Raw genomic sequence first — 21329 nt, 5'->3', positions numbered from 1 at the left:
ACCTGCCCTCAAGGAGTCCTAGTCTGACGGGGAAGACATACTGGGGCCCAGATGGCTGCAGCCAGGGGAGAGGGCCGGGCCAGTGGGAGCCGGGGTGGAGGGAGCTGCCGTCATAGAGGACAGAGCCTGTGCTGGGGCCTGAAGGATGAGTAGGAGGTCGCCAGGCAGATAGAGTGGGGGACAACCTCCAGGCGGAGGGAGCGGCCCACACCAGGGCCTCAGGAAACGTGTTAAATGGCAGAGAGACGGCAAGACCGAGGCAGGAACGAGTAGAGAGAGAGCTGCAGGGAGGGACAATCAGCCAACATTTAGCACCTACTCTCCTGACCTGAGGGATGCCAGGGAGCCAGCAGTGAGTCAGAGCAGGCCTGCCCCCTGGTCTGGTGGGAAAGGGCTTTGTACAGGCACAGCCCTCAGGGCTCAGGGTGAGGACAACCAGAGGACAGTGAGTGGCTGCCTAGGATGAGGAGATCTGGGACAGCCTCACCAAGGAGGGAGGCTTCCTACTGTGTCCTAAAGAATGATGGGGAAAACCAGGGTGAGACTGTCCCAGCAGAGGGAACAGCATGTGTGAAAACCTCAGAAAAGGTTTGCTAAATTGAATGCCAGGCACAAAGAAGGCGTCCTAGATGCTAGAGATGCAGCAATGAACCAGACAAAGTCCCTGCTCTGGGGGACAGGCAGTAAACACACAGGTCAGTGTTGGATACGGGAAGTTGAGGAGAAAAAACAGAGCAGAATCAGGGGCATAGGGAGTGCTGGGGAAGGATTGCTGATCAGACGGAGTGGTGAGGGTGTCTCTGAGAAGGTGACCCTTGCGCAGAGACTTGGCGAGGGGAGGGAGCAAGCCTTAGTCCACCTGTAAAAAGGGGGTAGCAAACGCCCTGCGGCAGGTGCACGCCTGAGGGGTCGAGGAGGCATGAGGAGCCCAGTGTGGTTGGCTCAGTTGTCATAGAACCCTTCCAGGCTGCTGGAGGAAAATGAGGAAGAGGGGCCAGGATGGATGCAGGGCAAGGCTGTAGCAGTCCTAGGGGATGCTTTTGACAGGTGCCTGCAGTATTTCCCACACCGCTGCTGCTGTAGGGGGGCCTCCTTCCCGCCCCCGACCAGTGCTCTGTGTGCACCCCCCGTAATGACTGCTGATGGCACCCTTTCCTGTCATCGACTGCAAATTGTTTTCCTTTTTTTAACCTACACTTGTCCTAGACATGTCCTGCATGCTCATGAAATCACAGTAATATATCTGTACTTACAAATATTTCAGCAGGGGAACCTGGGCAGCTCAGTCGGTTAAGGGTCTGCCTTCGGCTCAGGTCATGATCCTGGGGTCCTGGGATCGCGCCCCAGGATTACTGCTACTTTGTCCTTATTAAACCCCTAAGATGCAGGGAGTCTGCTTCTCCCTCTGCCCCTCCCCCCTGCACCTACACACACACACCCCCTCTCTCTTTCTGTTTCTCTCTCTCTCAAATAAAATTAAATTAAAAAAATTTTCGGGGTGCCTGGGTGGTGCAGTCAGTTGAGCACCCAAGTCTTGGTTTCAGCTCAGGTTGTGATCTCAGGGTCATGAGATCGTGTGCTCTCTCTCTCTAAAAGAGAGAGTTAATTCACTTAACTGTATAGGTATATACACACCACATACATGTGTTTTAATTTGCTTGAAGACCTATTTGTCTCCCTGAAATGATCCAGTGTAGGTCATCACCCATATTTAGCTTTTCCTGTTAGAGCTGTGTGACTGGAGGTGAGTGAGTCACCTAACTGCTCTGTACCTCAGTTTCCCATTTGTCACTTAGGGTTAATAATAGTACTTGCTTCCAAAGGTTGTTATAAGCCTTAGGTAGGTTAAAATATAAGAGCAGGGTTCTTCTTCTTTTTTTTTTTCAGATTTATTTATGTGAGAGAGAGCACACATGCACGCACGCTGGGGCGGGGGGGGGGGGGGGCGGGCGGTCAGAAGGAGAAGGATAGAAAGAATCCCAAGCAGACTTCCCACTGAGTGCAGACTCCGGTGTGGGGCTCAATCCCATGACCCTGAGATCAAGACCTGAGCCAAGATCAAGAGCCGGACACTTAACCGACTGAGTCACCCAGGCGCCCCAAGAACAGGGTTCTTAAAATAGCAAGGAACACTGTTATTGTTACTGTTTTTATTACTGCTACTTTGTCCTTATTAAACCCCTAAGATGCATTTCTTGCAAGACATCCATTTGCTTAGACACTGAGCACCTATTGCGTGCCAGGCCATGTTTGATGCGACTGGGATTCCTCTGTGGGGAAGAGCAGGGTTGTGTCCAGGCTGCCCCCTCCATGCTGCGGCGAGAGTCTGAATGAGGCTCAGGGAGGGGGCAGAGCCCTCGTTCTCAGATGCCTCTGTCTCTCCCCGTCCATCCCCCTACAGGCCCTGAGCATTCCTCTGACTCTGAATACACTCTCTCAGAGCCAGACTCCGAAGAGGAAGAAGATGAGGAGGAGGAGGAGGAGGAGGCCACTGATGATCCTGAATATGACCCTGGCTACAAGGTGAAGCAGCGCCTGGGGGGAGGCCGGGGGGGCCCATCCCGCCGGGCCCCCCGTGCAGCCCAGCCCCCAGGCCCCCCAGCCCAGCCCTGCCAGCTCTGTGGCCGCTCACCCCTTGGGGAGGCCCCACCAGGCACCCCGCCTTGCCGGCTCTGCTGTCCTGCTACAGCCCCCCAGGAAGCTCCAGCCCCTGAAGGCAGGGCCCTCGGGGAGGAAGAGGAGGAGCCACCTCGGGCTGGGGAGGGCCGACCAGCTGGGAGGGAGGAGGAAGAGGATGAGGAGGAGGAGGAGGGCACCTACCACTGTACAGAGTGTGAGGATTCCTTCGACAACCTCGGGGAGCTGCATGGGCACTTCATGCTGCATGCCCGGGGGGAGGTGTAGGTAGAAACCCCACCCAGGGAGCTTGGCCAAAGGGGTGGGGTGGGAGGAGGGGGCAGAGGAAACTGAGGGGGGTTCATAATGGTCATGGGGGATGGGGGTAACGCCGATCTGTGTCGTCTTAGCAGTAGATGTGTGAAGGCCAGAATAAAAGCCAAATTCTGTGTGTGTCGGTCCAGCGTGTTTGGTGTGTGTGTGTGCGTGCGTGCATGTGTGTAGACTCTTGAGTGTGTGAGGCATGGGCCTGGGCGTTTATCCCCTCCCATCCCCTGGGGCTCCTCCCTGGGGGGACCCTTAACATCATCGTCATCAAGACTTTCAATATTTCCTGAGTGCTTCTCTTCAGTGTGGTTTCCTTATATTTACTCACAGACCCCATGATGTACAGGCTGGACTCAACACTACAGAGGTTTTGCGCTCACATCATAGTCCAGGGTGGGTGTTTCAGGTTGGGGGACAGCCTTTCTCCATGCAGTGATTCGAGGACCCAGGCCATCCCTTAGCTGACTGTCATCCACATGGTCATGGCCGAGTGGCCGTGGCCTGGGTCCTGCTGGTGGAAGAGGAAGGCCAGCCTGGCGAGGTACCTGTGATGTCTTACCAGCCCCAGCCCCAAGGGGGCACATACTGCTCCCATTGACATCCCTCTGCTGAGAAATGAGTCACATGGCCACAACTCCTTGCAGGGGAATCTGGGAGAGGCGGTCTAGCCAATGCCCGGGAAGCAGAGAACAGTTCGTGGAGGATGGTGGAGGACAACTAATGTTCTCTGCCCCTGCCTAAGAACCTTCACAAAGAGGACGTTAATTATAATCAGAGCTGTGCTTCCTGGGTGCCAAGTGCCGGTCCAGGAGCTTTACATATATTGACTCATAGAAGTTGTGTATCTAGGAACTTCCAAAAATAGAACCTTAATTATAATTACAGCTGCCATTTCCCCAGCGCTTAGAGAGTGCTGCATTTTATTTGCATGAGATCATCAGGTCCTTAGAATAACTCTGTGAAGTAGGGACTGTGATCCATTAATTCATTTAGGTATTATCTTCCAAGTCCCTGCTGTATGCTGCGCATTGGGAATATACCAGTGAACAAAATAAAACCCTTGTCTTCATGGAGCTTGCAGGGGGGAGGGTACGACAGACAGTAAATAAGTAAGATGGAGCGAATGCTGGATGGGGGTAGATGCTGTGGAGAAGAACAAAGCAGAGGAGGGAGAACAGTGCTGGAAGGGGGCTGCCATTTTAAATGTAGCCCTCCCTGAGGAGGTGACAGAGACCTAAGCAGAGTCAGAGGGAGGGAGGGAGCTGGAGCTGCATACTTCGGCGGAACGAGCGGTCCAGGCGGGAGGAGGCAGGAGCCTGCTGGGTGTCAGAGAGGGCAGAGCTGGAGGGGTGAGGGCAGAGGGGAGCGGAGGGCCAGCTGGTTAGAGCTTTGTTGGAACTTGGCTCTTGCTTGGAGATGGGAAGTACTAATTCATAGAAGTTTGGCACCAAAGCTCCTTAGAAAATAGAAGCCTAATTATAATGATAGCTACCATTTACTGAGCATTTACTGTATGCCAAGCCCTGTTCTAAGGCGCTTTACATGTGTTAACTCATAGAAGCTTGGCAACTAAGAACCTTCAAGAATAGAACCTGAATTACCGTAATGGCCATCATTAAATCAGCGCTCACGGTGGACCAGGCCCTGGGCTAAAGCGCTTTATATGGACAATCGCATCGGATCCTTATGAGGTAGGGGCTGTTATTTATTCATTCATTCATTCAACAGTGATGTATTGAGCACCTGCGAGATACCGGCACTATTCTGGGAGCTGAGAGTAGAGCAGTGAGCATGATGAACAAGACTCCCTACCTTTTTGGAAACCCCTCTTACAACGCAGAAGACAGATACTTAGATAGTTGAGTAAAATATATAAAACGTAGAGAACGTTAGAAGGTAGTAAGTGCTGTGGAGGAAAACGGAGTGGGGAGGCTTGTGTGTGTGTGTGTGGCTCCTGTCTGCAGGGGCAGTGAGTGCAAAGGCCCTGAGGTGGGGCCCTATTTGGGATATTTATGGAAGAACACTTAGGGCATGAGGCAGTTGCTGACGAAGGCAGGGGAAGACTGGTGGGAAGGCAAAGTCAGGGAGGGGCAGAGGGCCAGGCCTTCTAAGCCATTCTACCAATTTGGGCTGTGTCTCCATGTCTCCAGTCATTGTCATAACCCTTAGAGGCATAGGGGCTGTTATCACAGCCATTTTACAGCGGTTCCAGCTCAGGCCCAGGGAGGTTGACTTACCTGCCACAGGTCGGTCACACAGCTAATAAGAAGCAGAGCCCGGGTTTGACTCCAGACAACGGGGTGCAGGGCATACGTCCTTCACCGTTAAGCCACATTCCAGAAATGGCAGCCTGGCTGTCCGTAGCCACCATCTGACTGGCAGGAGTGTGTTTGGTCTCCACAGAGTTACGGAGGTTTTTTAATCATGTTTGTTACCAACATTTAAAAAATGGGCAGATTTCACATCAAAATGGAGCGTTGGGGTTTCTCTTGAAAATTGTGAGATCTCGATTGCTGAACCCACAATCCCATGGGACAGTAGCTTGCTGGAGCTGAGTAAGGGTTACCTTCTGCTAATGGGGCATTCCCGCCCACGCACCCATTCCCCACCATCTGGCATGTGGACCCCTCACGCCCTGCTTGCTTCCCTGATGACGATACCTGCTTGGCCACAAAGAACACTTGCATTTTGATGCCTGTTATAGGATCTTATACCAAAGCATCTGTCAAAACCCACACTTTTCATCCTAGAAGCTCAGAATCTGAAAACCTGACATTTATCCACTCTTCAACTTGAGACTTTCCTAACCACTATAGCTTAACATCAATGACTCTCAGAATCGTCAAAGCAGAAATTCACAGCTCATTAAAACACCACAGATGGATTTTATTTCCTGGAGCAGCATGCTTAAGCGCTCTTCTGCCCTAAGATGGGGCTTTCTAAGCATGGATGTAGAGAACCATCCATTTATCAGCAAAAATTCCTAAGGATATGAGAGACTGGGAATCCAGACACCTAGTCTGCTGCCAGTGGGGTCATTCAGTTCCTCGGGGCCCAGGCAGGATAGGGACACCAAGCTAGGAATTCCAAAGAGAGGACTTAACGCAGGGGAGTGGTCACGCAGCTGTTAGAAGTCTGAGAGCACAAATGTGGAAAACTGAGGCAACTGAGCAGTTCGTGTCTGCACAAAGCTCCCACCTCTAGGACTGGGGTCCCGGGCCCAGCAGGAGCTTGGAGGACAGGCCGTGTGCAGAGGTTTAAACCTCAAGAGGTTTAGCACAGTACCTTGTGCCCAGTACAGAACGGCACTGGAGCCTGAGCTGCTGCTGGAGGGAGTCCAAAGCAAGGTGAGTCCCTTCTCCCTCTTCCTACCTTCTTTATGCCCATCCCTCTCGTGGGCAGAACTTGAGGAAGCCAGCTCTGGAGTCTGGGAAACCTAACTGCAGAAAGCCCAGCATCACAGAGCATCACAGGGATGATGCCAAGAGACACTAGGTAAACAATGGGCACAGTTGAGCATTCTTTGAGCCTCTGAGATCAACAGTGTCCTAGATGCTGGGGAAGTGAGGAAGACACAACACTTGCCCTCGAGAGTGTGGATTCCAGGGTAAGGACACGGATAATGACAAACTAAAGCATGATAATCCCAGGTATTGAAGAGTGCTAAGAAGAAATTAAGTCAGGGTAAGGGTTGCTGGTGCCACTTTAGCCAAGCAGGTCAAGGAGGACCTCTCTGAGGAGGTAGCATGTGTTGAGTCCTGAATAACGTAGAGAGTGTTGCAAAATTCTGGGTAAGAGCACTCGAGGCAGAGGGAACAGCAAGTGCAAAGGCCCTGAGGCAGAAGCCAGCCTGGCATGTGTGACTGGAGTATAATGAAGATAGAGCTGGGAGGGAGTTAAGATTGCTTAGCAGGCAGGGGGCTCCCATCACTGTTGGGTTTTCTGGGCCTGGGTAAGGTCTTGGGATGTTATTCATGGGATGCCATTTGAGGATTTTAAATGAGTGATGTGCGCCGACTTACGTACACGGGGTGGTCTGTAGTGGACTGGAGGGGGCAGCAGTGGTGGCAGGTCCGGGGGTGCGGTGGGGGGAGCAGTTAGGAGAGCAGCTGTGGGGAGGGCCGGTCAGACTTGGGAATTTAAAGATTTTTATTTTTTTATTTTTTTTTGACAGAGACATAGCGAGAGAGGGAACACAAGCAGGGGGAGTGGGAGAGGGAGAAGCAGGCTTCCCGCGAAGCAAGGAGCCCGATGCGGGGCTCGATCCCAGGACCCCGGGATCATGACCTGAGCTGAAGGCAGACGCTTAACGACTGAGCCACCCAGGCGCCCCAAGACTTGGGAATTTAGAAGTAGAGTAGACAGTTGACCAATCTCATAGTAGTGGAGTAGGTGGGGGCTGTAGGAGTCACGTCGACCCTTTTTATGTTTTTGAGACGCCTATTTGTCATCCAAGTGACTTTCTCATGGGGAGAAGTCTGGGGTTTGAGCTGCAGATGAAGATTGGGAAGTCACCAGTGATGCTATTTAAAGTCTTGGGAATCTATGACATCTGGAGAGTGGAGAGAACAGGAAGAACACAGGCAGGCTGCTATCTATCTCAGGGGAGCATGTGTGATTCGAGCCTTAGGTTTGGGTTGGAGGGAACCGCTGTGGGGGAGGTGTAAAACATCTGGGTTGGAAACTTCTGAGCTGTCGCCAGGTGCAGAGGAAATATTTGACTTTGGTGAAGTCGATATTTTAGGAAAAAGTGATGGCCAACTAACTCCAAACCAATTTCCCCATAAGTCATCCAAGCAAAGAGATCCAGGCTAGCTAGCCCCGCCCAAATCCTACACAAACACACACATGCACGCACAGCCCCCTACTAGAGGTAGTATTTCCCAGGGTGGGAATCCCGGCTGCGAGGCTCAGAGTAGGTTCTTTGTCTGTCGGTTAGACAAGAGGTCGGCAAACTTTTACTGTAAAGGGCCAGATGGCCCTTTCCTATTTTAGGCTTGGTGGGCCATACGGTCTCCGTTGCAACTACTCAGATCTGCAGTTCTGCGCTGCAGACAGGCTTTAAATGAGGCTGCATGTGACAGAGACCCAAAATAAGGGTGATTTAAACAAGATAGAGGCTTATTTCTCTCTTACATGATAGTATGGAAGTGGAAATTCTAGGGCTGGTATGATGACTCTGCTCCATGAAGTCATCATGGTCCCAGGGACCCATGGTCAAGGGATCCATCCTTCTGCTGTCTTGCTGCTCTGCCAGCCCATATCTTGCTCTCATGGTCCAAGATGGCTGGATACCATGTCCACACTCTAGGCAGGCAGGTAGAGGAAAAGGCATGTCCCTCTCTGAAGCCTGAGAACTCTACCCAGAATTTAGCCAGAACTCGGGTCACAGGGCCACACGTAGCTGCAAGGGACCCTGGGAAATGGGTGTTTATAGCTACCATGTACCTAGCTAAAAATTGGGAGACATCTATCAGTCTCTACCATATCTATCTCAGCTATGGGCTCTAAAAACATCCCTCGGTTCAGATAGAGTCTGTGATTATTGTATGCAGGGCATCAACCATTGTCTCTAAGGGGGGCAGGACAGGTAATCCAAAGTCCTGACCACACTCAGCACGAGGCCCGGTGGGACTCGGCCCAGGGTTAGGCTTTTCAAGAGCTGAAAATAGGATCTTAATGGGAGCTCTCCCAATGTTGGCCAAATACAACAGGAAACAGAAGGTATCTCTGTTTGATTTCAAACCAGATTCCCTGCAGGGCCAGGCCAGCTCTGACCTGAGCTTCCCCCTCCCTGTGCCCTTCTTTTTATTTTATTTATTTTGAAAGTGAGAGAGAGGGATGCGCGGAGGGGTGTGGGGCAGAGGGAGAGGGAGATTGAGAATCTTAAGCAGCCTCCATGCTCAGCGCAGAGCCCGAAACCGGGCTGGCTCTCACGACCCTGAGATCATGACCTAAGCCGGAATTAAGAGTTGGACGCTTAGCGACCTGAGCCACCCAGGCGTCCCCACCCTGTGCCCTTCTTATATTTTCTGGGAATTCCTGCTCAAGAGCCAGAGTTCCTTGTTTAGACATTTTAATATAAGTCTTTTCTGTTTTTAGATACTATTATTTTATTCATGTCATCTCACCTACACATATAGAAAATATTCCATGACCAGAATAGTACATAAAATTATTTAAGCGGGCAATACATTATTGGGGGGAGCCCAAATCCATCCAATACCATGGCCCCTCCGTGAGTGGGAAAGACTGACGGGTGGGAGAAGACAAGGACTTGAATTGCAACCCCCACATGACTCAGAGTACAGCCCCCAACTTTGCTATCCTGTCCCCAAAGGCCCAAGTTGCTCCACATCTGGGACCCTTCCAGTGACATTACAGGCCCCGCAACACCTCACCTTCCCCGCCCCCTTTCAGGCACACATCCAGGGGAATTTGCTCCTACAGCTCATGCCACCCATCTGGGAAGAATTAAAGGTGATTACACAATCTGCAGCTAGTTGTGATTTCAAACTATTTAATTGGGAATGAGGGAGATACAAATAACAGTTTTCCCTTTTGCTTGCTCATTTTTTTTTTTTTAAACAAAAGATTTCACTAATTTCACTATATCCCTGAAGGCCTCTGTGTCCTCCAAAGACTGAAGCTGTAGATGAGCATCTTCTGGGTCCTACTTATCAGGAGTCCTTTGCCTGTCCAGGGAGGGAAGCAGATCCTTCCAAGGCCCCCATCCCATATCAGAGGTGGGTTCTAGCAGCCAAAGAACCCTCCCCCCCACCCACTGCCCTAGGGAGGGCTTAGCCCTCACTCAGAGCTCCCCCCGGGCATGCCGGATGTAGTGTTGATGCAGCCCCGCTTCCTGGGCAAAGTCCTGACCACACTCAGTGCAGGCAAAGGGGCCGGGAGCGGTGCGGGTCTCATGCGCCTGGCGGTGCCGCCTCAGAGAAGCAGCCTGCCCAAAGGTCTTGCCACAGTCAGGGCAGGGGAACGTAGGCTGGGCAGCGGTGGGCGCCACTGGCGTGGAGGGCCTGGCGGCTGGACCGTGGCTGCGCTGATGGGCGATCAGGGCCTTGGAGGAGGGGAAGGACCGGGCGCAGGTGAAGCAGATGAAGAGGGCCCCCTGCAGCTTCTGGGCCACGAAATCCGCTGGGTGCTCCCGCTTCATGTGACGCTCCTGGAACTTGGAATCGGCGAAGGTGATGAGGCAGCGGGTGCACTGCGGGGCCCCCAGGTGGCCTGAGGGACGTGGGGAGAGGTCGGGGGGAAGCCAGCAAGAGTCACCAGGACCTCTCCCGAGCCCCAGAGTCATGCCAACAATTCACATTCAGGGCTTACCATGTGCCAGGCTGTATGCCAGGGCTGGACAGTGGCACAGGCAAACTATTACAGGACCTGTTTTATGGATGAGCAGGCTGAGGCTCAGAAAGGCCGGGCAACTTGCTTACAGTCACGAGGCCGGGAAATGAAATGGTGGAGTCAGGACTGGAACCCAGGGACTCTGCCCTTCCAACAGAGCCCCGTGATTAGAGCACAGCCTCTGGAGCCAGACTGCCTGGCACTGAATCCCAGATCTACCACTTCCTAGGCAAGTACAAGTTTCCTCATCTGGAAAATGGGGTCATAACCATATCAATATGGTTATAACTGATCAGTACGGTTATTACTACCTCATTGGGTTGTTGGAAGGAGTAAATGAATTAATTCATATAAAGTGCTTAGAAGAGTGCTACACAGTGGTTTGCAATTATTAGTATTGAGAAAGAGAAAAGCAGCTTGACAGCCGGGGGCCGGCCTGGCGCTCACAGCTAGGCCTTGGTGTTCTCCTGTTGAACATAAGCAGTTTCACAGAACCTCGTCAGACAAGGCCATGCTGTGACTGAGATGACTGAATCAAGTCAAGACCATGCCAGAATAACGCCTGAACACAGACAAAACATGAACGTTGTCCAAGCCACAAGAAAGACCAAACACCCCGCTATCCTGGCTCCTAGGAGGGGCTGCTGCCGCTCTATCAGTCGCAGCTTGAGCCTTCGTGCCTCCTTCCTAGATAAGATCTGACCACCCTATCTTTTGCCCCTGCTTACCGGCAGCATCTAATTCTGGCACAAAACCGTTTCTTGAACCCTTCCAAAACCACCTAAAATAAATCCTTTCTAACACTGAGATGCCCCACAGCGCCCCAGGGCGTGTGTGCTTCCTCAGTGCAAAGAGCAATAAACCCAACTCGTTCAAGTGTAGGGTGTGCTCCTGGTGGTCTTTGGCTGGAGGGCCTTGACATAGGGGCTGTCATTGTCACAGATAACCTCTCCTTGCCTCGTTCCCCTATCTGAGGGAATCTCCTAGGGTCCGTCAGGAGGACTGAGATAACGAAGGTTAAATGCTTACAAAGTGCCCATAAGCATCGTGAGCCTTCAGTAGAAGCTGTTGCTATCATGCTGTCAAACTGGCTGCCTTTGTTAACATCAGACCTTCCCCTTCTCTGCCCCTAATCCCCATTACAGCCGTGTCACCTGAGGAGTGGCCACTTCTTTTGACAGATAGGGAAACCCAAGCCCGAGTCACACTGAAAGTCTGGGGCAGAGTTGGGACTGGAACTTGGGGCTCCTCTGCCAGTGCCCCACTTTTCCCAGCCACATCTCCCACCCCAAGCCTCTCTGGATGCCACTTTGTCCCTCTGAACTGTGGCCCACTCGAACTTACATGGACAGAGCAGGGTGGGTACATCTGAGCAGAATGAGGGTAAGGGTGGAGAGTGGCAGTTCCTGGTAGGGCAGCTTAGAAGCCATTTATTACAGCCCCTTCCCAGCAAGCAAGTGCTTGTAACGCCTGGGACACTTAAATGCTATAGAAATCCCTTTAGGTAGCATCAGCTCCAGCACCCCACCCTCCTCTGGCCAGCAGCACTCACAGATGTCGCCTCCTGGACTGCGGGGACTCCTCTCCTTGGACGTATCCTGCTGCTCCATGGTCTCTTCAGGATGCGGGTCCTCCATAGTGACTGGGATCCCTCTGGTCAAGAGAGTAGCACGCATGACAGAATAGTAAATCAAGTGAAGTCGCTCATCTATCGACAGCATTAAAGGGCCCGCTAATCCCGTGACTTCTGACAGGCTCTCTTTGCCCCCATAAGATGCCATCCTCTTGAACTCTAACCTGATGGAGCTGTTCCCTAGGGAAGCTTCGACCCTCCCAAAAGATTCGACTCCCTAGGTTTGTGACACCCCTTCGAGCCTTCTCACCTGTATGAGACCTATGGCCTCCTACATCAAACTAACTCCCTGAACTCAGGGCATGGAACCCTTGAGCTTTGACACCAGCCTCATCCCCGTCTCCCACGTGTCTTGAGGCCGGTGATGGCATCCAGGCTTTAGCCCGCCTCTTCCCGGGAGGCATCTTTCTCTGACATCCTGTAACCCTCGTTCCACCCAGGGCCCCCGCCTCCCACGCGCGCCTTCAGCCTTCGCCCCAAGCACTGCCCTCGGTTCCCTCCTCCCGAGGCGGGTAGCCCAGGCCTCCCGTTTTTCTCCAGACGGCAGAGGGCTGCCTTTCGTTGCGCCTGTCAGTCGCTCGTCACAGCGCCGCCACCCGGAGGGAAGCGGGTAGGGCCCACCGAGTCTTAAGGTCCCAGTGGCTTCCACGCCCTTTCGCCTGATGAGCCTCTCGAAGCCCAGGCCCGGCATGCTATCCGGCAGTGATGCAGTCGCGCCAACCGGGTCCTCAGAGTAACGGGAGGGGTCCTTTTCTGCCCTGGGGTGCGTTATGATGACGTTGCAGCCCCCCGTGCCGTACAGACCTCAGCTTCTTGCGCAACTGTGGCCAGGCGCTCCTGGCGCGCAGGCGCTTTGACTCCTTCATTGTTCCGAGGCTTGCGGCAGCAGGACTTGAATGGAAAGCGGGCGTACTTCGATTGCTTTGCGCAGGCGCCGTGAAGGGCTGTAGCCCCGAGGTCACGCTTCCAAGACACACCCTCTCCTTAAAAGAGTGATGCCAGGTTAGAGCCCCCGGAACGTGTCCGGACGTCCCCAAATCCCGGCCCTCTAACCTCTTCGGCCTCCGTCCGCCTGACCCCAGGGGCGGGGCTTCTCGGCGGCTGATAAGTCGCCGCCGACTGAGCTCTCAGGTTGTGCCGGCGGTTTGCTCGGTTAGTGATTTGGAAGGGAGGTGTGGCGGATAGAAACATCTATGTCCCTGAGGGAGGAGAGGGCTGGAGGCCCGATTTCTGAGAATTTGAAACAGAGAAAAATGTATCCAGAAAAAGGGCGGGCAAGACGCCCTTATCCCTGGGGAAAAGGTAGGGCGTGGGTGCCGGATTTTTCCCTGGGAGTGACATCCAAGAAGGGAAGGGGACGGGGTGAAGGACTGAAGTCTGAGACCAGAGTGGGATGACAAAGAATAAAAAAGGCTGAGTGCTCCCTGACCCGGGTCTGCCCGACCCCCTTGCTTTCCAGGTATGCCACCGCCACGGGGTGACGTGACCGCCTTGTTCCTGGGGCCTCCGGGCTGTGGCAAGTCCGCGCTTATTGCAGCGCTGTGCGACGGGAATGTGGAGACGATAGAGATTCCCGAGGGACGGCCGGACTCCGGGATCCCCAGCCTGCGAGCTGCCGGCCCTGGCCTTTTCCTGGGCGAGCTGAGCTGTCCACCCGCAGCGCCAGGGCCCTGGGCGGCGGAGGCCAATGTGCTGGTATTGGTGCTGCCCGGCCCCGAAGGGAACGGGGAGCCCTTAGCCTCAGCGCTGGGAGAGGCAGCGCGGGCCGCCCTGGCCCGAGGGACCCCGTTGCTGGCTGTGCGGAAGCTCCGTCCTGGAGATTCGGAAAATGAAGCCCAGGCCCGGGATCAGACAGAGGCCCTGCTGAACAAAGCAGGGTTGGGGGCTGCGGCTCTCTTCGTGCTGCCGGCCGACTGCGGCAGCAGAGATGGCTGCAAGGAATTGGAGCGTCTGCGGGTGGCGCTGCGGAGCCAGGCGGAGGTGCTGCAAAGGTGAGCGAGGAGTTGGGGTGGGTTGGAGGCCTGGTCTTTTAGAAAATGTTCTTTGAGATCCGCGAGACTCCTCCCCCCAGCGAGCTTGGGGCAGGCGTTAACAGGATAGCTGCTGGGGACCCTGCTCTCTCGTCCAGATCCCACCCCTCAGCGCAGGTTTTGAGGTCAGCGAGGCTCCACCCCAAGCCCAAGCTCAGTGCTGGACACTTTCCCCACTTCTAGGCCTCGCCCCACGGGCTATAGGTTCCGACCTGTCCTCCAGGTTCATCCTCCTGCCAGTGTTCTGAGGTCACAAGCCCTGACCCAGTGAGAATTTTAGGAGAGGCCAGGACCTAAAGCCCAGATACTACCCCCCTAGTTTGAAGGAGGGCCCATTCAGCACACAAGCTTGTGATGCCCGCGAAGATTTTACCCTAGGATTCACACTTTCTGAGCCCTCCTCACCCTCCCCATCATCAGCTTTGTTCTCCAGCTACACCAGTCCTTGTAAAGCCACACCCTCAGTGAGCCTTATTATTTCTGGGATCGCTCCCCCACCTCCTTTCTCTAATCCTGTCTCGTTTCTATGCCCATTTGCTGGATACTTCCTGAATTTTTTCCCCCCAACCCCTGGCCGCCTATTTCATAGAAGTCAAATGAGGCTCAGTGTGCATCTTCTTTCCTTAGCCACATCTCCTTCCTTGGTAAGCACTGGTAGGTGAGGCTTTTCCCCTCTTTGGGCCTTACTCCCGTCCTTACGCCTAGTCTCAGCAAAGAGCACCCTGGGTGACCTTGCTCTGGTCGGAAGGTGCTTGACTTTTCTTTAGTCCACAATTCAGTTGCAAGCCTGTCTTTGCCTGAGCCCGACCTTCCCTAAGTTTTGCTTGGCCTTTCTTAACCCTGCAGGTCCCTTGGAAAAGCCCCCCCCCCCCCCCCGCCCCGCCTCAAGACTGAATCCCAGAGAAGATTTAGCAGGTTCCCCCTTTTAGGCTTTGTTGGAAACCTGACCGCAACGAACCTGCCCCATCCCTGTTTGAAGCCCTGATTTCTATATGCTGTACCATTAGTCTGACCCCTCCCTCTTCTTTCAGGGATCATTCGGAAAATTCCACCCTTATCATCCTAGCCTAGTCCTGTCCCCGTAGCACAGCCCTCTAGCGTGTAAACCCTCCCTCTTCCTGTTCCTTCAGGCTCCTTCCACCGGCTCAGGATGGCTTCGAGGTCCTGGGTGCGGCAGAGCTGGAGGCTGTGCGTGAGGCCTTTGAGACCGGTGGCCTGGAGGCGGCGCTGTCGTGGGTTCGCGCTGGCCTGGAGCGCCTGGGCAGCGCGCGGCTGGACCTGGCTGTGACCGGCAAGGCTGATGTGAGCCTTGTGTTGAACATGCTACTTGGGTTGGATCCCCCTGACCCAGACGACGAGCCTGTTTTCACGCCCCCGGGGCCCACGCCCTGCCCGGCCCCAGAGCGTCCCAACGTGGTGCTCTGGAACGTGCCTCTGGGCTCCGCGGGCACTGCTGCCGCCCCCCATCCGACCCACTACGACGCCCTCATCCTCGTCACCCCGGGGGCCCCTACTGAGAAGGACTGGGCTAAGGTGCGGCCCTTCGTGCTGCCAGATGCGCCGCTGGTCTGCGTGCGAACAGACGGTGAGGGCGAGGATCCAGAGTACCCGGAGGAAGAGGAGAAGGCAGAGAAGCCCAGCTCCGAGAGCTTAGAGAACGCAGGCGGAGAGGGGTTGAAGAATGCACGCAGTGAGGGAAGGGAGAGCCGTGGCACTGGATTGCAGAAAGGTAGCGGGGAAGAGTCCGGGAAAGCAGGCAGCGGGGAAGGTTCAGAGAAAGCAGGCAGTGAGAGTTTGCCGCGTGTTGGCGGCGGCGCGAAGAAATCGGGCAGTGGGGACTCAGAGCGTGCGGCCGCACAGAGCCCGGAGGAGGAGACGTGGGAGGTGCTGGAGGAGGCCCCGCCGCCCGTGTTCCCCCTGCGGCCTGGCGGCCTCCCCGGGCTCTGCGAGTGGCTGCGGCGCGCTCTCCCCCCGGCCCAGGCGGGGGCGCTGCTGCTGGCGCTGCCACCCGCGTCTCCCCACGGGGCCCGGATGAAGGCTGCGGCGCTGCGGGCCGGGGCGTGGCGGCCGGCTCTGCTGGCTAGCCTGGCGGCGGCGGCGGCCCCCGTACCGGGGCTAGGCTGGGCGTGCGACGTGGCGCTGCTGCGGGGCCAGCTTGCGGAGTGGCGGCGGGCGCTGGGGCTCGAACCCGCGGCGCTGGCTCGGCGCGAGCGCGCGCTAGGCTTGGCTCCCGGGGAGCTGGCAGAGCGGACGCGCTTCCCGGGCCCGGTGACGCGCGCCGAGGTGGAGGCGAGGCTGGGCGCGTGGGCGGGCGAGGGCACTGCGGGGGGCGCGGCGCTGGGCGCCCTTTCCTTCCTGTGGCCGGCGGGCGGGGCGGCGGCCACCGGCGGCCTGGGTTACCGCGCCGCGCACGGCGTCCTGCTGCAGGCCCTCGACGAGATGCAGGCCGATGCCGAGGCGGTGCTGGCACCCCATGGGCCCGCGCAGTGAGGGGAGGGATGAGGGTCGGGGCTTCCGGGGTGCTCAGCGTCCGTGCTGCTTGGCTCCGCCAGGGGCTGAGGATTCCCAAGTCCCGCTTGGGGGGTGGGGGGTGGAGTTGGATGTCTGGGCCTCTGAGGTAACAGAGCTGGGGGCCACCACCCAGAATCCTGGGTGCTTGAAGGGGATGAGGGCTCTAGGACTACTGACTGGGATGTGTGACTTGTAGTCCCCTGGATCCCTAGGTCCTGAAGGGGAATGGAGTCTGGGGGAGAGAACTGATTTCCCTGGGGACCACAGGGCATGACACCAGACTGTGTCCTGAAGGAAGTTGAGGAGTTGGACTCCTAGAAGGGGTTCTGTCCTGGTCTCCAGGGGAGTGGAAACTGGATCTGTTGGTCCTCTGGCCCTGGGAGGGGGGAGAAGAGGTGAAAGCCCTGGTTCCTGATGAAGAGGGTCTCCATCATCCTGGAGATTCCAGTATGGAGGAAGGAGTCTGGGTACCCCAGGGAGCCGGAATCCTTGGAACTGCTGAGCCACACGGGGGTATAGGATCCAGGTTTCCCAGAGGGAATGGGTCTGCATCCAGCCTCCCAGTTCCTCAAGAGGCGGTGGCTTTGAATCTTCATTGGACCTTGGTTTCTAATTATTGGGTGGTGGGAGGTCTCCATCTACAGGAGGGAACAGGGAGCTGTGCAAAAGAGCTGGAGATCCTTTGGTCCCCCTTGAGGAATAGAGAGAGATCTAATATTTGCTGTTCCAGGGGACTGATGACCCAGATTCCTTCCCCAGCTGTTGTGGGGAGGATGGTCCCACAAAAATGAGGGGAGGAGGCAAGAGGTCTGGGCATGGTGGGCCCTGGTGGTAGCCAGAGACCAGGAATGAGGCCTTCTAGGTGTGGAAGGGCAGGAACCCATACTTCAGAGGTACCTCCCACAAATCCCTTATGGATTTGGACCCTGGCAGTTGTCTCTCTGTGTGAGTTTGGGAAGGGATAGGACTGCCCCATTTCATAGGTGCTGAGTGATTCAGGGGATCTTTGGTGAGTCTTTTCCTTTGTTCCTCTCTCCCTTAGTGGTTTCTATCTCTTTTTGGTCTTGATTTGTTCTGTCATTAAGCCTAACCCTTTCTGGCCTTGGTATTTTAAACTCCTGCCTTTTTTGGAAAAGCAGCTGTCGTGCTGCAGTGATCCAGACATTTCTGTGTTGGCTACCTCAGGTGTCACCAAGAGGCTGTGCCTTCTGGTGTACACACAGTGCTGCAGAGGGCAAGAGACCCACAGGACAGCTAGGGAGTGTTCCAGACCGTGGGAGTGTGCCATGAGTGAAGCAAAGCCAGAAACCACAGTGCCTGGAATGTTCTAGGCTGCCAACTATAGGTAGAAAAGACGCCACAGGTCACAGAATTCTTCAGTGTCAACAAACAGAAAGGGGGGACCCGAAAGGCCATTAAGTAGAATGAATCTCTTTTATGAGAGATGGGGAGAGCAAAGCCCAGGGAGGGCAGGCTCTAGGCCCAACAGCACACAGCAAGGTCCTATGTGGTCTGGCCCCTGCCTCTTCGCATTCCCTGCCCCCACCCCATCCCCCAACCAGCCTGATCTTCCTTCTGATGCCTGGGTGGGCCACCTTGGATCCTACCCCAGGACCTTTGCATTTGCTGTTCTTTCTGCATAGAATGCTCTGCCCCCAGATCTTCCCATGGCTGGTTCCTCCTTGTCAAGCAGGTCTCAGCTCACATGTCCCCTCAGAGAGGCCTTCCCTGACCAGTGTAACTGAAGTAGCTCACACATCCCCATTATTCATCTCAGCCCGTCAGTGTTTCTCTTGTAGCAGTTATTACTGTAAGCAGTTACCTTATTTATTTATTTATCTATTTAATAGCTATGATCCTCTTACCTGTCTTGTTCTCTGCTGCACCCCCAGCACCTAGAAGAGTGCCTGACAACACAGTAGGTGCTTAGGAAGTACTGAATTCATTATTCCGTGGCAACTGGAACTTAGATTGTCGGCTTCTTGCCACAAGACGGGAAATGAGCGAGGCAGGGAGAAACAAGCATCTGGTGGGAGAGAAGCTCCTGTCGGAGGTCAGGGGATCTGGGAAGCAAGCAAGGCCTTGCCACTGGCACTCTGGGTCACTTGGACCAGTGCCTTATTTTCCCATCTGCGAAAGGGAAAGGCTGGACGAGAACCCTAAACACTTCCAAGATCCTATTTTCTTTGACAGGAGGAGACAAGGGTGACCCATCTGAGGGGCAGATACCTGCCGGATGGTACCCCCATGTCCATCTTGAACCCCTACCACTGGCACAATTTGTCCCCTCTGAGTTGAGGTGGCTGAGGTGGGGAAAAGCATTTGGCTCCATACAAAACGGCTTCAGGCATTGCCCTCAAAGGCCTTTTGGGCTCCAGGGAAAGGTGTTTGCCCATATCTGTAATATCCAGTGCAACACGATCTGCCTCTCAGTCTGGCGTGCCCCCCGTGGGGAAGTGGGAGAGGCGCCCAGCAGTGCTGTCCATCAAACGGAATGTGAGCCGCATCTGTAACTTGAAATGTCCCAGCAGCCACATTTTTTTTTTTAAAGATTTTATTTATTTGAGGGAGAGAATAAGAGAGAGAGCTGCCCCCCCAGCAGCCACATTAAAAAAGGTAAAAGGAGGGCGCCTGGGTGGCTCAGTTGGTTAAGCGACTGCCTTCGGCTCAGGTCATGATCCCGGAGTCCCTGGATCGAGTCCCGCATCGGGCTCCCTGCTCGGCAGGGAGTCTGCTTCTCCCTCTGACCCTAACCCCTCTCATGTGCTCTCTCTCATTCTCTGTCTTAAATAAATAAAATCTTTAAAAAAAAAAAAAAGGTAAAAGGAAACAGGGTGAAGCTAGTTATGTTTTACGTAAGCCAGTAAATCGGAAATATTATTTCAACGTGTAGTCAATCGAGAAAAGAATGAGATATTTTACACTTAGCGTACATCGCCTTCAGATGATAAATTTTCATCAGAAGTACCTCTATTTAACTTTCCGAAAAATTCGTCGGTGGAGAAATCGATTCCTCTACCCAAGTTGTCCCGATTATATTGACCAGTTTCCCAATAACTGAGGTGTGTATCTACCCATTTTCAATTAAAAGTGAATAAAGTTTAAAACTCCACTTCCCAATTAAAACTAGCCACGTTTTAAGGGCTCAGTAGCCACCTGTGATATGTGGCTAGAGTGTTGGACAGCAGACCTAGGACGCTTCCATTATCACGGGAAATCCTGTTGGCACAGCTCTAGGGTCAGACAGTCCTCCAGACATTGGGGTAACCTTGGGCAAGCCACTCAGCAAATGGCATCTACCTCACAGGGTAATTGTAAGAATATGTATGTACGTATGTACGTGCATCTTCACACACACACACACACACCCGTGTACATGCATCTTCACACACACACACCCGTCCGCTCACAGGGTAATTGTAAGAATATGTATGTACGTATGTACATGCATACACACACACACACACACACACACACACACACACACCCGTCCGCTCACACTGCAGCCCTTGGGAGAAGCTTGGCCCCTGGGGAGCTCAACCATAAGTCTTGTTGCCTATGCCCTGGGCCCCAGGCAGCACCCAGACAGCTCTAGTCTGGGCACCTCTGTCTCACGCCCATGCCTTTGCTCACAGTGCCCTCCTCTCTCTCTGCCACTTTTCACGCCATCTCTGATTTGGTCTTGCCTGACACCTCTGCCCCATGCTGCCCTGCTCCAAATTCCCTCTGCCCTCATGCCAACGAGGGTGGTGCCAGAGATCATATCTGAGAAAGCAAAACCCGATTTTGTTTGCCTGTGTCTTTGTTGGGGAGTGCTGATTGTGTTTCTGTCGTTGTGTATCGACACTCTTGGGTGTCGTGACTAATTGGGGGGGGTTGTCTTTTAAATTATGACTTTTGATGGGAGGCATCATGTTGCTAGCGAGGCATCTGTCTCTGGGAGCATCCAAGCAGAAAGACTTAAGACTCCCTTGAGAACTGATTGCTGGCTGCCCTCGGGGTGTGTCGACATCATACTTCCAGGCTGGAAGACCCTCGAAGGCAAGAATTCAAGGAAACAGATGCTAAGTCTTGGCCCTGCCGTTGCCAGAGATGATCTCATCACCTTAGCCGAATTTCATACATTTCTGGATGATGATGAAGAGACTTGTATCCACTAGGGTGGGGAACCTGGGAGGGCTAATCAAAGGTGTGATTGGCCTGTGGTGCTTTTTGAAGGAGTGAATAAAAATGTGTAGAAATCCCACTCTGTGTCTCTTCTTTGGGGATTTGAAGGGGAAGATGCTTGGGATTTTGCTTCGGTCTGGGGACGGAAGGGGCTGGAGATAGTACTGGGTCTGAAGGAAGAAGAGACCAACGGTGGGGACTCCTGGGTCCTGGGAGAGGAGTGCTGGATGGTGAGGGTCTGTTTGGGAAAGAACGCCTTGAGCTGGAATCCAGAGACTCCCGGGATGGGGTGGGGGAAGGTAGATGTAGGTGGAAAAGTGACATTTAGACCTTAGGGGCTTGTGACAGTAAAGCATCCCAGCTCTGGAAGCAGCTTGGTCCATTAATGCCTCTCTGTGTTCTTGGAGAGTCCCTTCTGACTCTAGAGCTGGCCGCGTGATTTGCCTGGCCACAGGAACAACAAACAGCAAATACCATACAAGTAGACGCTTGAAAAGTGCTCACATATTAGGGCTTCCTCTCTCGCTGCCCTTGGAACCCCTGCCACGCCAAGAAGTCCAGGCTAACCTGCTGGGTGAGTAGAGGCATGTGGCCCAGTCAGTCTTGACACCCCAAGCGACAGCCAGCCAACCTTCTGAAGCAGAGCTGCCTAGCTGACAAGCTGAACCCAGCAGAAGAGCCACCCG

The 21329-nt window shown here is 54.4% G+C and overlaps 3 protein-coding genes across 11 annotated transcripts in view; 2 read left to right on the top strand and 1 right to left on the bottom strand.

The window, feature by feature from the left end:
• The window catches only part of ZNF428 (zinc finger protein 428), a 6516-nt gene extending 3447 nt beyond the window's left edge, over nt 1-3069 (top strand). For both annotated transcript variants that reach the window (XM_036107351.2, XM_036107352.2), the window contains exon 3: nt 2402-3069. In XM_036107351.2, coding sequence (XP_035963244.1) covers nt 2402-2904 — 503 coding nt within the window. In that variant the 3' untranslated portion in view covers nt 2905-3069. The remainder of the gene's footprint in view (nt 1-2401) is intronic.
• A 1244-nt stretch (nt 3070-4313) lies between these two features.
• On the top strand, nt 4314-20722 carry IRGQ (immunity related GTPase Q). 5 transcript variants are annotated; one of them, XM_036107319.2, is made up of 3 exons: nt 4314-4634; nt 13395-13926; nt 15096-20722. In XM_036107319.2, exons 2-3 carry the CDS (start codon nt 13397-13399, stop codon nt 16453-16455), a joined length of 1890 nt encoding a protein of 629 aa, XP_035963212.1. In that variant the 5' UTR covers nt 4314-4634; nt 13395-13396; the 3' UTR covers nt 16456-20722. The 5 variants fall into 5 exon arrangements, with proteins under 5 accessions (XP_035963212.1, XP_035963210.1, XP_035963211.1 ...); XM_036107317.2 differs by lacking the exon at nt 4314-4634 and adding an exon at nt 12806-12937; XM_036107318.2 differs by lacking the exon at nt 4314-4634 and adding an exon at nt 12948-13087.
• ZNF576 (zinc finger protein 576) lies at nt 9447-12871 on the bottom strand. Of its 4 annotated transcripts, none has more exons than XM_036107347.2 (3): nt 12740-12871; nt 11855-11955; nt 9447-10182 (listed from the first exon to the last, which is right to left on the bottom strand). In XM_036107347.2, the coding sequence occupies exons 1-3, from the start codon at nt 12799-12801 to the stop codon at nt 9755-9757; spliced, it is 591 nt and encodes a 196-aa protein (XP_035963240.1). In that variant the 5' UTR covers nt 12802-12871; the 3' UTR covers nt 9447-9754. The 4 variants fall into 4 exon arrangements, with proteins under 4 accessions (XP_035963240.1, XP_035963242.1, XP_035963241.1 ...); XM_036107349.2 differs by lacking the exon at nt 12740-12871 and adding an exon at nt 12423-12698; XM_036107348.2 differs by lacking the exon at nt 12740-12871 and adding an exon at nt 12186-12694.
• Nucleotides 20723-21329: the final 607 nt, after the last annotated feature.

This window comes from Halichoerus grypus, chromosome 15 (genome assembly GCF_964656455.1).
Source record: "Halichoerus grypus chromosome 15, mHalGry1.hap1.1, whole genome shotgun sequence".
In the NCBI taxonomy this organism is placed as follows: Eukaryota; Metazoa; Chordata; class Mammalia; order Carnivora; family Phocidae; genus Halichoerus; species Halichoerus grypus.
This window is presented reverse-complemented; position numbering and strand designations above follow the sequence as displayed.